The sequence below is a fragment of the Bos mutus genome, chromosome 5 (genome assembly GCF_027580195.1).
Source record: "Bos mutus isolate GX-2022 chromosome 5, NWIPB_WYAK_1.1, whole genome shotgun sequence".
Classification (NCBI taxonomy): Eukaryota; Metazoa; Chordata; class Mammalia; order Artiodactyla; family Bovidae; genus Bos; species Bos mutus.
Genome location: NC_091621.1, coordinates 42,178,493 through 42,194,290, shown reverse-complemented (window position 1 = coordinate 42,194,290; position 15,798 = coordinate 42,178,493). Strand labels below are relative to the sequence as shown.

The 15,798-nt window shown below is 50.3% G+C and overlaps 1 protein-coding gene across 3 annotated transcripts; it reads left to right on the top strand.

Moving 5' to 3' along the window:
- The first annotated feature begins 6,511 nt into the window (after positions 1-6,511).
- On the top strand, positions 6,512-15,782 carry MCRS1 (microspherule protein 1). Of its 3 annotated transcripts, XM_005896400.3 has the most exons (15): positions 6,512-6,614; positions 7,742-7,861; positions 8,369-8,507; positions 8,856-8,994; positions 9,607-9,765; positions 9,913-10,022; positions 10,955-11,063; positions 11,346-11,484; positions 13,672-13,747; positions 14,107-14,135; positions 14,245-14,337; positions 14,525-14,607; positions 14,792-14,879; positions 15,105-15,232; positions 15,352-15,782. In XM_005896400.3, exons 2-15 carry the CDS (start codon positions 7,852-7,854, stop codon positions 15,436-15,438), a joined length of 1,389 nt encoding a protein of 462 aa, XP_005896462.1. In that variant the 5' UTR covers positions 6,512-6,614; positions 7,742-7,851; the 3' UTR covers positions 15,439-15,782. The 3 variants fall into 3 exon arrangements, with proteins under 3 accessions (XP_005896462.1, XP_014333900.1, XP_070226830.1); XM_014478414.2 differs by lacking the exon at positions 7,742-7,861 and having other exon boundaries at positions 6,519-6,614; XM_070370729.1 differs by lacking the exons at positions 6,512-6,614; positions 7,742-7,861 and adding an exon at positions 7,873-8,182.
- Positions 15,783-15,798: the final 16 nt, after the last annotated feature.

Genomic DNA, 15,798 nt, shown 5'->3' with positions numbered 1-15,798 from the left:
AATTATAGATTTTTATGTTGACAGAATTGTCTTTTTTTATGCTTTGGAATTTTGTGCTATTCTATTTTCTCTGCTGTGACATATAAATTTATAATTTTACTATTTTACATTTATTTAAACACAATTGATTCATATAGATTTATTTTAGTGTGAGGAATAGAGATACTTTTTTTTTTCAGGTGGCTACACAATTGTCTCAATACCACTTACCATATAATCCATCTTTCCCCTACTGATAGGCAATGCCACCTTTATTACATGCTAACATTTTAAATGTCTCGCGCCTATTTCTGGACTCTTTGTTCTCTTGATCAAATTGCCTATGCTTGGGCTAGTGTCCTCTGGATTTTACTCTTTTAGCTCTTATTGGTTTAATATCCAATAAAGCTATTCCTCTTTGATTAACTTTCTTTTTCAGAATGCTGTTATTTTTTATGCAAAAATTTCCATATGAATGTTATATTCAGATTATGTAGTCTGATGGTATTTTTATTAGATTGTGTTAAATTTATAGATTAATTTATGGAGAGCTGACATCTTTATGATAGTGAGTCTTTCTACCCAAAAATAGAATATGCCTTTCCATTTATTCTTCTCTCTTTTTTGTGTTCTTTGATAGTGATTTCAGTTTGGGGCACCTAGATCTAGCACACTGTTAAGATTACTCTAGGTTACATTACTTTTTCCTTGCTATTGTAAATGATATTTTATTCCCATATACTTTCTGATTGGCTATTGTTCGTTGACTTTTTGTGTATAATTTGTACCCACTTTGCTAAAATGTCTTATTTGTATTAGTCATTCAGTTGATATCTTCTGATTTTCCAGTTAGGCTATTAAATCATAAATTAATAATGGTAACTTCACCTCTTCCCTAGTTTTTATATCTCATTCCTTTCTCTTCTGAAATTAGGTAGGCTAATGGCACCCCACTCCAGTACTCTTGCCTGGAAAATCCCATGGACGGAGGAGCCTGGTAGGCTGCAGTCCATGGGGTCACTAAGAGTCGGATATGACTGAGCGTCTTCACTTTCACTTTTCACTTTCATGCATTGGAGAAGGAAATGGCGACCCATTCCAGCGTTCTTGCCTGGAGAATCCCAGGGACAGGGGAGCCTCGTGGGCTGCCGTCTATGGGGTTGCACAGAGTCGGACACGACTGAAGCAACTTAGCAGCAGCAGCAGCAGTGTTTCCAAGGCAGTGTTAAATAAAAATAGCCATAGGGGCTATCCTCATGGAATACCTAACTTTAATGGGAATAATTTAGGTGTCCTCATTAAGTGTGATTCTAGTTTTCAGATCGAGATGGAACAAGTCAGATGTTTCATAAAGTTTGCCTGTGATTCTCTACCTTGGGGATTGAAATTTCATTTAAATTCAGCCTGTGTATGAGACTTTTCCTTTGCAGATGGTTTCTCCTCCCTTAGAGAAAGAAAAAAAAAAGTATACAGATATCAAGTAGAGTATATGTTGACTTAAAATGCATTATGATGGGCTTCCCTCGTGGCTCAGTGATAAAGAATTTGTCTGACAATGCAGGAAACACGGGTTCAGGTTCGATCCCTAATCTGGGAAGATCCTACATGCCACAGAGCAACTAAGACCATGCCACAACTATTGAGCCTGTGCTCTAGAGCCCAGGAACCAAACTACTGGGGCCTCAGCCACAATGACTGAAGCCCATGCTCCACAACAAGAAAAGCTACCACAATGAGAAGCCTGCACACGCAACTAGAGAGTAGCCCCTATTTGCTGCAACTAGAGAAAAACCAGTGTAGCAACAAAGACCCAGTGCAACCAAAAGTAAATAAATAAAAATTAATTTTTAAAAAATGCATTATGAGTCCAAAGTCATCTTTGTACTGGTCAAAGCTGTATTAAACCTGACTTCCTAAGAAGGTATACTTGAGCCAAGAGCAGTGCAATCCTGTGTCCTCTGAGTGCCCAGAAAGTAGCAGTCTCGGGTGAAAGGAAAACCGGTCCTGCTCTAATGGAGGGGAATGTTATCAGACACTGGGTCCAAGACTGACCACCTGGCAGTAGACACTAGGACCCAAGCTCTAAGATCAGTACCAACAGCTAACATTTTATAAGCATTTGCTATATATGACCTACTTGTTTATGCAGAGTGATTTATTCCTCAGAACCATCCTATGAAGTGGATACTATTATTTCCCAATATGATGAAACTGAGGCAAAGAAATATAACTTCTCAAGGTCACAAGATAGTAGGTGAGATAACTAAGGTTTAAAACCAGGCAGAGCCTGGGAATTCCCTGGTGGTCTAATGGTTAAGGCTCTGAGTTTCCACTGTGGGGGCAGTGGGGGGCACAGGTTAGATCTCTGGTCAGGGAACTAAGATCCCATATGCCAAACGGCCAAAAAAATAAAATGAAATAAAATTGGACAGAGCCTCTATTCTGCTTTTTAAAAAACATTTTTAAGACTTATTTATTTTTTGGCTGTGGTAGGTCTTTGTTGCTGCGCACAGGCTTTCTCCAGTTGCAGCGAGCAGGGGCTATTCGCACTGAGCCCTGCGCAGGCTTCTCATTGCAGTGACTTCTCATGTTGTGAGCACAGGCTCTAGAGCACAGAGGCTTCAACAGTTGCAGCCTGCAGGCTCTGGAGCGCAGGCTCAGCAGTTGTGGTGCACGGGCTTAGTTGCCCTGCAGCATGTGGGATCTTCCCAGACCAGGGATCGAACCCGCATTGTGAGATGGATGCTTAACCAGTGGACCACCAGGGAAGCCCAGAACCTTAACCACCATGTCCTAATCCCTCAGATGAAGGAACCTGGGGCCCTGAGCAAAGATTCAGGAGAAACCATGATTGTTGCCCCCATGGCCGGGCCACATCTGTCCTGGGGAGGATGCTGTACTGTGAACGATTACTCTGGAGCCAGGGACAGCTAACTGGAGGTTAGATGACTGGTGCTACTACTAACTTTTCTTTTTATGCACACTCTTCTTTTTGTTCCTTTGCTGGCTCCTTCTCTTATTATTCAGTAGCTCAGTTGTGTTCAACTCTTTGACCCAATGAACTACAGCATGGCAGGCTTCCCTGTCCTTCACTATCTCGTGGAGTTTGCTCAAATTCACATCCATTCAGTGGGTGATACTATCAAACCATCTCAACTTCTGCTGCCCTCTTCTCCTTTTGTCTTCAATCTTTCCCAGAATCAGGGTTTATTCCAGTGAGTTGGCTCTTTGCATCAAGTGGCCAAAGTATTGGAGCTTCAGCCTCAGTATCAGTCCTTCCAATGAATATTCAGGGTTGATTTCCTTTAGAATTGACTGGTTTGATCTCCTTGTTGTCCATGGGACTCTCAAGAGTCTTCTTCAACACCACAATTTGAAAGCATCAATTCTTCGGTGCTCAGCCTTTTTCATGGTCCAACTCTCACATGCATACATTACTACTGGAAGAACCATAGCTTTGTCTATATAGACCCTTGCTAGCAAAGTGATGTCTCTGCTTTTTAATACACTGTCTAGGTTTGTCATAGCTTTCCTTCCAAGGGGCAAGCAAAATCTGTCACTGCTTCCACTTTTTCCCCTTCTAGTTGCCATAAAGTGATGGGACCAGATGCCAGGATCTTATTAGTTTTTTGAATATTGAGTTTCAAGCCAGCTTTTTCACTCTTCTCTTTGACCCTCATCAAAGGGCTCTTTATTTACTCTTCACTTTCTGCCATTAGAGTGGTATCATCTGCATATCTGAGGCCCCTTCATGGATCACAGCCTTGTCATAGAGAAAGGGCTTGTATAACTCAATGAAGCTATGAGATATGCTGTGCAGGACTACCTAAGACAGACAAGTCATAGTGAAGAGTTCTGACAAAACGTGGTCCACTGGAGAAGGAAATGGCAACCCACGCCAGTATTCTTGCCAGAAGAACCAGAACAGTATGAAGAAGCAAAAAGATATGACACTGGAAGATGAGCACCCCCTCCCGCCCAGGTCGGAAGATGTCCAATATGCTACTGGGGAAGAGCAGAAGGCAATTACTAGCAGCTCCAGGAAGAATGAAGCAGATGGGCCAAAGCAGAAACGATGCTCAGTTGCCTTTGTGTCTGGTGGTGAACGCAAAGTCTGAAGCTGAAAAGAACACTGTTGCATAGGAACCTGGAATGTTAGTTCCATGAATCAAGTAAATTGGACATGGTCAAGCAGGAGATGGCAAGATTGAACATGGACATCTTAGTAATTGTGAACTAAAATGGATGGGAATGGGTTCCTCCTCTACCTTACCTTAAATGTTGGAATCCCCAACACTTAAGCTTATGGCTAGACCATAAAGTTTATTCCAAGGATGATGGAGAATTTTGAGCAGAGGCTTGACTACATGGATTTCCATTTTGAAGGGAATACTCTAGCTGCTATAAAGAAACTGGAGGAGAGGTGGTAAAGATGAAAGCTGGGAGACTAGTTAGGGAACTCTTGCAATAGTCCAAGTGGGAGACGATGAATCCAGGGGATTTGGGTCAGGAAACAGTGGAGAAGCTGGTGAGATATGACCAGCTGGATATATTCTAAAGACAGGGTGGGAGGGGTTGTCTAGTATCCATCCAGTTACTCAGGCCAAAAATCTAGATCTTATCCTTGATTTTTCCTTTTCCCTCATATCCCAAATCCAACCCATCAGCAAGCCCCTGTGGTTCTACCTCCAAAATACGCATCAAAGTTACTATGTCTGTCCATTTTCACTGCCCCCACAACCCAGCTAAACCACCTGAGTTTACCTCTTATTTGGATCGATACAGTAGCCTCTTCTCTGTTCTCTCTGCTTCCTCTTACTTCCCTACAATCCATTCTCCACAAGCAGGCAAACGGATCATTTATAAAACTAAATCATATTACAGAATGGATGCTTTTGCATCTTTTAAGGACTTTCTAATGCAATAAAAACAAAGGCCAAGGGGACTCCTTACTGGTCCAGTGGTTAAGACTCCATGTTGCCACTGCAGGGGGCACAGGTTTGATCCCTGGTCAGGGAACTAAGATCCTCCATGCCGTGTGATGCAACCAAAGTAAATAAATACAGTTTATATATATATATATATATATTTTTTTTTTTTTTTAAAAAAAGGCCAAAATTCATACCATGAACCACAAGGCCTAAAATGACCTGCCCTGATGACCTCTCTGTTCTCATCTCCTCCTTCTCTCTTTTTCTTGATCATCTTGCTCCAGCCACACCAATCTCCATCCTGTTCCTCAGTCTCTCCAAATTCTTTTCTGCTTTGGAGCTATGCTGTCCCCGCTGACTAGGCCATCTTATCTCAGCTCTTTGCCCAACTGACCCCTTATCAAATGTCAAATCTCAATTCAACCCTCATCTCCTTAGAGACCTCTGTGATGACTCTCACCTAGTATAGCTACTATGCTGTATTTAATATAGTCCATCACATCTTGTATCAGAAAATACAATCTTTCAGGGGAAATACAGTAGGTTAATGCTCATTAAGCAAGATCACAAATGAACAGGGGACTCTTGTCCCCTGAGAGTGTATGAAGGCTATCATGCCCTCAGGGCCGGAAGGCCCAGCCTCCCATCTAACACTTGAATCACGTGGCAATATTCATGTGAGGAGTACTTGACACCTACACTGAGGAGTCCCACCTAGCTGCTAGACAGCTTTGGAATTGTACTTTTCTTATTCTGAGCTGCAGTATGTTTCTTTAGAGCTATTACACTTCTGTGTCCCTCCAAGGGAGCATGAAACAAATAGAAACTCTCTTTTAGAGGACAGTCTTTTTGGTTTCTCAAGGTACCTCTCACACCCTCAAACGCCCAACTTTTCCTGTAGGCTTGTCCTCCCATCTTCAGGGCTTCTCCTCTGAAGGTGCTTCCGCGGGTCGTCTTACCTCCCAGGGCCAACAGCTCCCTCCAGCAATCCAGGCGTGGTGGGGCCGACTGGATGGGCACTCCTTCTCCCAGGGCCTCTACTCTCTTTCTCTCTCTCTCTCTCTCTCTTTGGCCTCTGCTTTCTAGAGCCGCGGTCCACAACTCTCCATCCTTTCGTTAGACATCAACCTCCCGGCCCCTTCTATACGCCACATCTCTCCGGCTGGAGGGAGCTCCTCAACATCGTCTCCCCATATTGTGCCTAGCACAGGCCTGCCACAGAGTAGTTTCTCTAAAACCGCTGGTGGAATCAAACAATCTATAAGTGCTCCTGGGAAACTATCAGAATCCTAGATCTCTAGCAAGGCGGCAACATTCGGAAGCCGAAATCTAGTAGCTGTGCGGCCCCACCCTCCGGCCCACCCTCTCCCAAGATTGCCTCACCTAGCTGCTCAGGCTATCCCGCTCCAACTCTCGCCTTTCCCTTTAATCACTTCCTCCAACTTGGGGCCTATAATACCTGATGTCTCCCAATAAGGTGTTTCAATTAGGAAAGACTTTAACTTCTGCTGATACACAAAACGGTAATATCGTCGGTACCATGGCCACGCCCCTTTACTTAACGTAGTCGGGGCGAACCGGAAGGGATTGCTCAACCCTTAGTTCGTAGACCCGGAAGTAGACGAACCTCACGGAAGCCGGCCTTGGCCCTGCGGCTGCTGCCGTCGCCGCGGAGAAAGTGTTGGAACTGGCAGCCTAGGAATGGTGAGACTTCGCGGTTCGCCTTTGAGGATTCTGAGGAGAGTTGGGGGTGAAATGGGGTTTCCCAGAATGCTGCCGGGTACGATCCCCCCAGGTTTGGGGCCCCGCCCCGGTAGCGCCCCGAAAATCTGCGCATGCGTGGGCCGGACCGGGCCAGAATCTGGTCCGAGAAGTTACGCATGCGCAAAGGTAGCATGCCAAAGGTGGGGTGAGAATTAGCCTGGGAGTTGACTCCCTTCCCCCGCCACCGGCCCCTGGGGCTTGAATCAAGGCTCCGAGAGCATCAGGGTTCATTCGGCGCTTTGCTTTTGAGTTGCAGTACTGACTTCACCACTTGTATCCCGAGCCCCTGAAACAGACCCGGACAAATTCCCTACTTTGGGTGTGCATTTGGCGGGGAGAACGAAGGGCGGAGGGCCAGAGAAGGAAGGGGACGCAGACCCTGCCTCAGTGTAACGGCGGCATCGGGCTATTCACCCTTTCCCCAAGTGGCTGAACTCCCAACCGTATCCGATGGAGCGGTTTGACGAGCGCTTCCTGGTCAGAAGCGTCCGTGATCAGGAGGGGCAGGACCGGATAGTCCCCAGCACCTGAGTTCTCCGGGTCTTAGGCGAGGGTCCCCCAGACGGCGGTTGATGTTTGCTCAGTGACCAAGCCGCGTTTTTCAACTTCCACGAAGTAACGCCCTCTAAATCTTTACCCAAAGCTTCAAATGAAAAAAAAAAGGTAGACTGGTTGGAGTCCTATCTCCTTTTCCTTTCCCGTGCTTTGGACTGGGAGGGGAGCTGAGTGGGCAGCTGACAAAGCAAAAGTGAACCAAGAATCTTTTGTTTCTTGCTAGTTTGGAGTCAAGGCCCTTCACCTAGGGGCTGTTAGTAGAATTAGAGGGGTTTGTGAACTTCCTGAAATGTGTACATTTTTCTAGGGTCCCTAGCTTTTATCACTGTCTCAGAGATGTTGGTGACCTTCAAAAGGCTACTGGTTTATTAGGGTCATATTGGCAGAATATATTGTGTCTTTTCTGGTGTTTTTGCTAGCTTATGGGATGCTGAGGACCAGTTCCAGTATAAGGAGGTGAGGCTGGCCAGATGGAAATCTGAGCCTCAGGGAGCCTCATTTCTCCTTTGCAGAATCTCCTCTCGGCCTCTAAGCTCACCTGGTCAGAATCCTTGAATGAGCCTGTGGGACCCTTCCTTCTAGCCCTGTGGTTTGGAACCAGTGGCTTTGGGACTGTAAGAGGATGGACAAAGGTAGTATGAGGCCGGGCCAGCTCCCCAAACGCTCAGGCGCCAAGCATCTGCTGATTCCACCCCGTGCCTGGCACGTGTGTCTTTCGGTCCTGGCTGGGCATTGCCACCTCCCCCTGGGCCAGCACCACCCACGTACCTCTCGGCAGAGGCCACAATTGACTGACTTTCTGTTGAGCTGCTGCTCTTTGGCATGGCTGCATTTTGATGGCAGAGGGAGCAGTTATGCCCAGAGCCCGGTGTGTCGGCATCACCAGTCTGACCTGAGCACCATGTGCTGCACGACATGACACGTGGCACCGGGAGAACTGCCCAGCGTGGAAGGTCTGGGCCCAGATGGGACTGGATGGCCAAGGAACTCCCACCTTAAAACCTCAAATGTGAAGGAGGCAGGGGAGGGACCAAGAGGGCTGGCTGGGAAAGGGGGCTGAGGAGGGGTCCCCTGTGCAGAGGCTCAAGGCTCTGCTTGGCAATTAGGAGCTCTGACTTCACCACTTCTCTTTTTTCTAGATTCTCAGGGGCTGCTAGATTCATCCCTCATGGCATCGGGCACTGCCAGCCGCTCAGAGGATGAGGAGTCACTGGCAGGGCAGAAGCGGGCCTCCTCTCAGGCCTTGGGAACCATCCCTAAACGGAGAAGCTCCTCTAGGTAATAAGGATTTGAAGGGCCAGAAACTGAGACTGCAGCATGCCTTCACCCCTGCACCCCTCTGGGGCCTGCGTTGGCAGAGGCTTGTGCTTTTCCTGACCTTACTAAGTATCTCCTTGAGACTGACCAAGGGAGGGAGATCTTAGGTCTTTGATGTGAAGTCTTTGTAGTGTGGTACCCTGTCATCTCAGAGGGGTGGAGCATAGAGGTTCCATGCCTCGACCACTGAGCCAGAGCAGTGAGTACTCTGACTGCTGGGAACCTGCTCTTCTTTGGAGGCTGGGTGTGGGTGAGTGGGTACTGGGGGTGGGGCGTGGAGAGCTCACTGAGTAGGTTCACTCTTCACAGGTTCATCAAGAGGAAGAAGTTCGATGATGAGCTGGTGGAGAGCAGCCTGGCTAAGTCCTCTACCCGGGCGAAGGGGGCCAGTGGGGTGGAACCAGGGCGCTGTTCGGGGAGCGAACCTTCCTCCAGTGAGAAGAAGAAGGTGAGGATTGGGAGAATGGGGAGTAGCAGGGGGTGGGGGCCAGTGCCAGATTTCGTGTTTCCCCACAACCTCCGCCAGCTGGCAAGAGCCCTGCAGAGGAGGCTTGTGAGAGGATCAAGCCGCCCCAGCCCCAACCTTAGATGCCTCCCTCCTGGGAGCCCATCTCACTACTCCCGCTTTCTTGCTGCATACCCCCCACCACCACCACCCTGTCAGCGCATCCTGTATCACATTCTGTGTGGGAGGCATAGAGCGTGCATCTATTCTGGGAGCAGACAGCCTGTTCCCAGCATTGCTGGGTGTAAAAATAACCCCCAGGTGGCATTGCTCTGGCCCCAGACACTGTACCAGTAAGAGTGTTTTCCTGGTATCCTCCCCACCCACCCTCCACACTGGGGCTGGGGGCACCATCACCAAAAAGAAGACCCCATATGGTCTAGGACTGTGTAGAAGTACTTTGATGGGGGCGGGAACGGGGAGGGGCTGGTATTAGAAAGCTGAGCTCCCTGCCTGTGGCTTCTTGTTGGGTGGGGCTGTACAAAGCTCTGGGTCTGAAACCCCAGCTGCCCTGGTGCCAGCTCTGAGCTCACTCTACTCCTGCCCTCTGCCCAGGTGTCCAAGACCCCCAGCACACCGGTGCCACCCAGCCCTGCCCCAGCCCCTGGACTCACCAAGCGTGTGAAGAAGAGCAAACAGCCGCTGCAGGTGACCAAGGACCTGGGCCGCTGGAAGCCTGCGGACGACCTCCTGCTCATCAATGCCGTGCTGCAGGTAGTGCTTCCTACCACAGGGGTCTTGTTCCCTTTTCCCCACTGCTTCCAGTTCTCAGCCCCCAGCTAGCCTGGCAGTGTCTGGAGGTGGCATGGGAGGGTATTTCCCAGTTCCAAAGCTGGAACAAACTGCTCTGGGGTCTTGCAGACCAATGACCTGACATCTGTCCACCTGGGTGTGAAGTTCAGCTGCCGCTTCACCCTGCGGGAAGTCCAGGAGCGCTGGTATGCCCTGCTCTACGATCCTGTCATCTCCAAGTGAGTGAGCTGGCCCCGGTGGCAGCACGGTACTGGGGACACCAGGATTTGGTTCTGGAACAGAAAGAATTGTACAAGGGAGGGGGCTGGGAGGCATGGCTCCCTGGGGCCTGGAATTCTCTGAGATGATACCAAGACCTCCCAGGCTTTGGGGGGAAGCTTCTTCCCGATATCAACCTTGCTAGTCCAGGCTGGATGCTGAGAAAAAGGGCCTGGAAGCCGAGGAAGTAGCACTAGAGAAAACACCAGAATGAATGCTGGGAGCCCTGTCTTACTGCCATATGCATGGTGGTTTAGGGCGGTCCCCTTCAGCTTTCCCACACTGACCTCCCACAGTTTCTTCCTTCATAAGAAGTGGTTGGAACAGAAGAACACCAGGGTCCCTTCTAGTTCTAGCAGTCCAAGTTCCAGATACACCTGTGCACACGCACAACACACACACTTCCTCCTCGGGCACTTCATTTGACGTTATCAGAATAATGCTTAACATCCATCTTCTACCCCACAGACACTCGTGCCACTTAAGCTATAGCCACAGCCCTGATACACCAGGAAATGCGCAGGGCGTGGTTTGGGGAAGAGGAGGTGTCTAGTGGGTGGCCGCTTTAGCCAAGTAAGGGCGAAGGTCTTGGGGCAGGAACAGCAACTGGTCTTAGGATTGCCCTCAGGACTGGCCTCTAGGCAGCTGTGCCCTTGAGTCTCCTCGCAGGGTTGAGCACAGGAGCCTGAGTTTTCTGAATTGCCTGTTCACGTTTTTGACAAACCCACGAGGCCACAGGTGCCTTGCTCATGACCCTCGGGCTCTTCTGTTGAGGGCCTGGATCTTTGAGTTGTGGATCGCAAAGGCCTGCAGGCTTTGAAGAAGTAGGAACCCCAGATTGCTTGACACCATGTCTTCACCCTGCCTTGCTTTCTGTCTCCTTTCTTCCCAGGCTGGCCTGCCAGGCCATGAGACAGCTGCACCCAGAGGCCATTGCAGCCATCCAGAGCAAGGCACTGTTTAGCAAGGCTGAGGAACAGCTGCTGAGCAAAGTGGGATCGGTAAGGCTGAGGGCCAGTAAGGCTAGAGGGTAGGGTGGGAACCAGTCACCTGGAAAACTGACTGCAGGGAGGCTGTACTGCCTGGGGACCTACCCTGCAGACACATGGACACCTGCAGGGCCTCTGGACGGGGTCCTCTGGGAGAGCCAAGCCTGGCTCCTGGCTGGCAGGAGCTGTCACTTTTTCCATCTCCTGATGGGGACTGGGGCAGGGGGCTCAGATGGTGAGGCAGGGGCAGGACAAGGAAACCCTGATGCCCAGAGCATACTCCCTGCCCTCCAGACCAGCCAGCCCACCTTGGAGACCTTCCAGGACCTGCTGCACAGACACCCCGATGCCTTCTACCTGGCCCGTACTGCCAAGGCTCTGCAGGCCCACTGGCAGCTCATGAAGCAGTATTACCTATTGGAGGACCAGACAGGTAACTGGGCCCAGGATCTGGCAGCGTGGGGGTGCGTATGTATGAGTGTGGAGGGGGCTGGATGCAGCCACCCTCAGTGCCTTGTAACAAATCCTCAGTGGTTCCCAGGGTCTTGTTCACCTCTTTTTGCAGCAGAAACCACTTCCAAAGGGAGGGAGCATGGCTGGAATGGTCTTGATGGTAAAGGTAGCCAGAATTGCCTAGAATCCTGAGCAGAAAGACTGAACAAAGGGTCTCCCACTTCTCGATTAGTTTGCTTTTTTGACATGTTTGACAATTACATAAATACCACGTTAATATTTTCTTCATGAGTAACTTTCAAACTTGAGTAAAATGCAAAAGTCTCTTTCGGTGCTCACCCTCCCCCCTTTCCTTCCTTGGAGATAAAGACCTTTTTCTCTAAGCCTTTCTGTCCTTTCCCTCTCTCCACTTTCCTCCCACCAGGCTGTGGGGCTGCCTTCAGGCCACTCAGAAATCCCCGCGGGGGCTTCACACCCAGGCTGCCTGTCTTTCTCTTTCCCAGGGGTCAGAATGCTCTCCGATCGCTCTCTTCCCTTGCCAACAAGACACTCACTCTCCTAATGAGTATTAGGAAAGTGGTCCTATTGGATGGGAAGAAACTCTTCAGTTGGATTTAAGATTCAGGGTCAGACCTGCATAGTCCGAGCACACTTTACTCTCGCTTCTTAAGTACTATTGCGTGTTGGCTGCCATGTAGTGGTTCACACTGATCTGAAAATCAGGCCGTGGTTCTGCCCTTCACCCTACTCACTAGGTCTTGTAGCTTCTGGATCATAGAAGATTCCTACCAGAGGATTTTAGGAAATCTTGTCAGGAGAGGCCCCATCTTCTCTTCCTGAGGATCTTTGAATTCAGTATGCAGTGCGCCACCTCCTTTATTCCTGCAGCTTCCAGATCTCTGCTGCTCGCCCAGGCTCAGCTGTCACTGACCTCCCACAGAGAGAGCAGACACCGGATAAAGTTTATTTTTGCTGCTACAGCTAGCTCCTTTGTCACTCTTTTGAAAGTTATCTTGTGTAAATTTGCTAACGTAAAGGTATAACTTTTCAAGAGTCATGTTTTGTGAGTATTTGATTTCTTGGCTATTTGGTGCTTGGAGTCTCTAGCAATAGGGAGCATAAATTGCTTACTTTTCAAGTCAGCTGGGTGTTAGGTTGGTAGGATTCAGGCAGCTGTGGCAGGGTGACTGCCCCAGCCCCATCTCCCACCCAGTCTGGACTAAGGTGACGGCGGCGGGGGGAGAGGCGGTAGTGATGGAGCATTTGTGGCTCCTGTACAGCCCCCCTGTTGCCTCCCCAGCAGTGATGACATCTCAGGGGTTGTCAGGCTCCTAAGCCAGCAGTTTCACTAGCTAGTGGAGCTCTTGCTGAGCAGACATTGCAATCCTAGGAACCACTGACCATGAAGCAGGAATTCTCAGATTTGGGGACCCTAGCCCTTTCTACATTTTGACCACAAAGAACTGAAAAACTTCCATAAAACTTTTTCATTAAAAAAAAGTCAGTATTTATCCTATTATCTGGTGGATATCTGACTACATTTGATTGTATTCCATTTCTATTTTTTGGAAAGAAAAGGCATTTCATGGCCCGTTAACCCGTCATGACCCACAGTTTGAAAACACTGGCTTTAAGGCTGCCTTCTGACACCTCCTGAATGAGACTTGACTGTCCTGTGCCTCTCAGCTCCTTGTGGCAGGAAATGTTTGGAGCATGTGATGTAGTATAGGGAGCAGTTTAGACTTGGAATCAGGAAAGCAACCTTGATTTCTGATTCTGTCCTGAACTCAAGTCACAGAGCTTAACCCGCCCTCTGTTTGCTCGTCTATAACGTACAGCTTGTAGTCGTGCCTTCCCTGCACAGAGCAAGTTCTGTAAGCGGGAACTCTTCGCACACTGAGAGAGCGCACAAAGGTCAGCTTTCATTCCCTGCACTTTCTAGAACCACCTCTGCCCCAGCTAACCCTGGGATGCTCTGTGCCAGAGTAGCACGCAGTCTGATCTGCACGCACTCGTTACCCGTGTCCAGGTCGCTGTTGTTGATTTCAGCGCGAGGCCGTCCCCACAGGGCTCTCCCTACAGTTTGTCCCATTTGCTCATTGTCTGCCCAGCGTCTCGGGGGTGAGTGGGAGCATTGGCACTGACCCTCCCTCCGTCCTTCGTTCAGTGCAGCCACTGCCCAAGGGGGACCAAGTGCTGAACTTTTCCGACGCAGAGGACTTGATTGATGACAGTAAGCTCAAGTGAGTGGCTGGGGTCACAAGCAGGGCACAGAGAGCCGTGTGTCCCCCAAGGACTCCCAAGGCAGCTCCCGCACCACCCAGCCCTGCCTCTCACTGCAGAGCATGGAGCCCAGCCCATATTCGGCCTGGAGTCCCAGCTGCAGCTGTTGGTGCCTGGTCTCCCTGCTAAGCCCTCCTTACCCCAACCTCCACCCTTTGTACATGACCCCTACTCCAGGGAAGGAGGCTCGGCTGGGACCAGAGGAGCAGCCTACAGGGCCGCTGGGCTGCGGGACCCTAGTGAGCCAAATAGTACCTAATAGTGATGGCAGGTAAGCTTGAATTGGAGCTTGATTCATCCTTCTCTTCTCGCCCCCCAGGGACATGCGAGATGAAGTCCTGGAACATGGTGAGCGTGCCCTGGTGGGAACATTGAGGGGGTGGGAGCTCCTGCTGGAACAGAAAGGAATAGTACCAGGTGCCGGTGACCTCACCCCTTACACCCCACTTCACCCCAGAGCTGACTGTGGCTGACCGGCGCCAGAAACGGGAGATTCGGCAGCTGGAACAGGAACTCCATAAGTGGCAGGTGCTGGTAGATAGCATCACAGGTGAGGAGTCCAGGGGGCCAGCAAGCTCGCGCTCCCACTCCCTTCACCACACCTCGAGCACCCTGGTTGCTGGGCTGGCCTTACCCTCCTCTCCTAGACCTGTAGCTCCTTTCCCTCAGGGGATCCTGGCCTGGTTCCCTGCCTTCCACAGTGGGGCTCTTCTCTGACACGAACTGCTCTCCCCCAGGCATGAGCTCCCCAGACTTCGACAACCAGACCCTGGCAGTGCTGCGGGGCCGCATGGTGCGGTACCTGATGCGCTCTAGAGAGGTGAGGCCAGCCCAGCCCTCCCTGTCCTCGTCCCCATCCCCACACCCCCTTGCGAGGTTCCCCCCCTGTTGATCTTCCCCTCACAGCCCTTTCTATGTCTGGTCCTGATCTCTCATCTTTCCCTGGCCTGTGTGGACCCCTCCCGTTCCTCAGGTCCCAGCCCTCACCTGCCCCATTTTCCCAGATCACCCTCGGCAGAGCGACCAAGGACAACCAGATTGATGTGGACCTGTCCCTGGAGGGTCCGGCCTGGAAGATCTCCCGGAAGCAAGGTATCTGCAGGAAGCAGCATGAGGAAGTCCCTCCAGCCCCGGGACTTGGCCTCCATGGGAACCTTGGGGACAGACAGGGGCTGAGGAGCTGGCATTTTAAGATCCCTAACTTAGGGGTGCTGGGTGCCTTGTAGTGTCCCCAGGAAGCAGAGGGTACATGTGGGTTTCAGACCCTTTTCTAGCTTCCCTCATCCCATCATAGCCCTTTCCTTTCTTTTCCCATAGGTGTCATCAAATTGAAAAACAATGGTGATTTCTTCATTGCCAATGAGGGCCGGCGGCCCATCTACATTGATGGACGGCCTGTGCTGTGTGGCTCCAAGTGGCGCCTTAGCAACAACTCAGTAGTGGAGGTGAGCTGGGGAGAGGTGGAAAGGCCACAGTGAACCCTGGGGTGTGGTGAGCCAGAGTGTAGGCCTGGCCCTAGCCTGACTCACCTCCATCCTCAGCTACCCTTCTCTCCTGCCCACAGATTGCCAGCCTGCGATTTGTCTTCCTTATCAACCAGGACCTCATTGCCCTCATTCGGGCCGAGGCTGCCAAGATCACGCCACAGTGAGGAGTGGCGGTGGGACCCATGGGCTCTCTCTGGCCTCAGTGTCCCCTGCCATCCCAGCCCCTGGAGCTGGAGACTCAGGCTCTTGGAGAAACCAGAGTGGGCAGCGGGAGACTCGGCTCCTGGCCCCTCGATCTGAGCCTCTGCGGGAGGGTGGGGCTGGCCCTGGGGAAGCACCTGAGGCTGGGACCCTCAGCTTCCTTAGTGCCAGAGCCCCGCCTTCTCTCTGCAGACGATCCTGCCCTTTCCCCCAGATTCCCGCCTTTGCTCCCTGTCTTCAGCTGATTATTAATAGCTTCAGACTTTTCTTTTATTATTTTTCTTTTGTAAATACAAAGCACTGAGTTCCAAAGTAGTTTCTTT

Bases quoted from the DNA above. Each gene is read 5' to 3' on its own strand.
- MCRS1 (XM_005896400.3), top strand. The intron at 11,485-13,671 runs GTAACTGGGCCC...TCCTTCGTTCAG, and splicing joins CCTATTGGAGGACCAGACAG to TGCAGCCACTGCCCAAGGGG. The intron at 13,748-14,106 runs GTGAGTGGCTGG...CTCGCCCCCCAG, and splicing joins ATTGATGACAGTAAGCTCAA to GGACATGCGAGATGAAGTCC.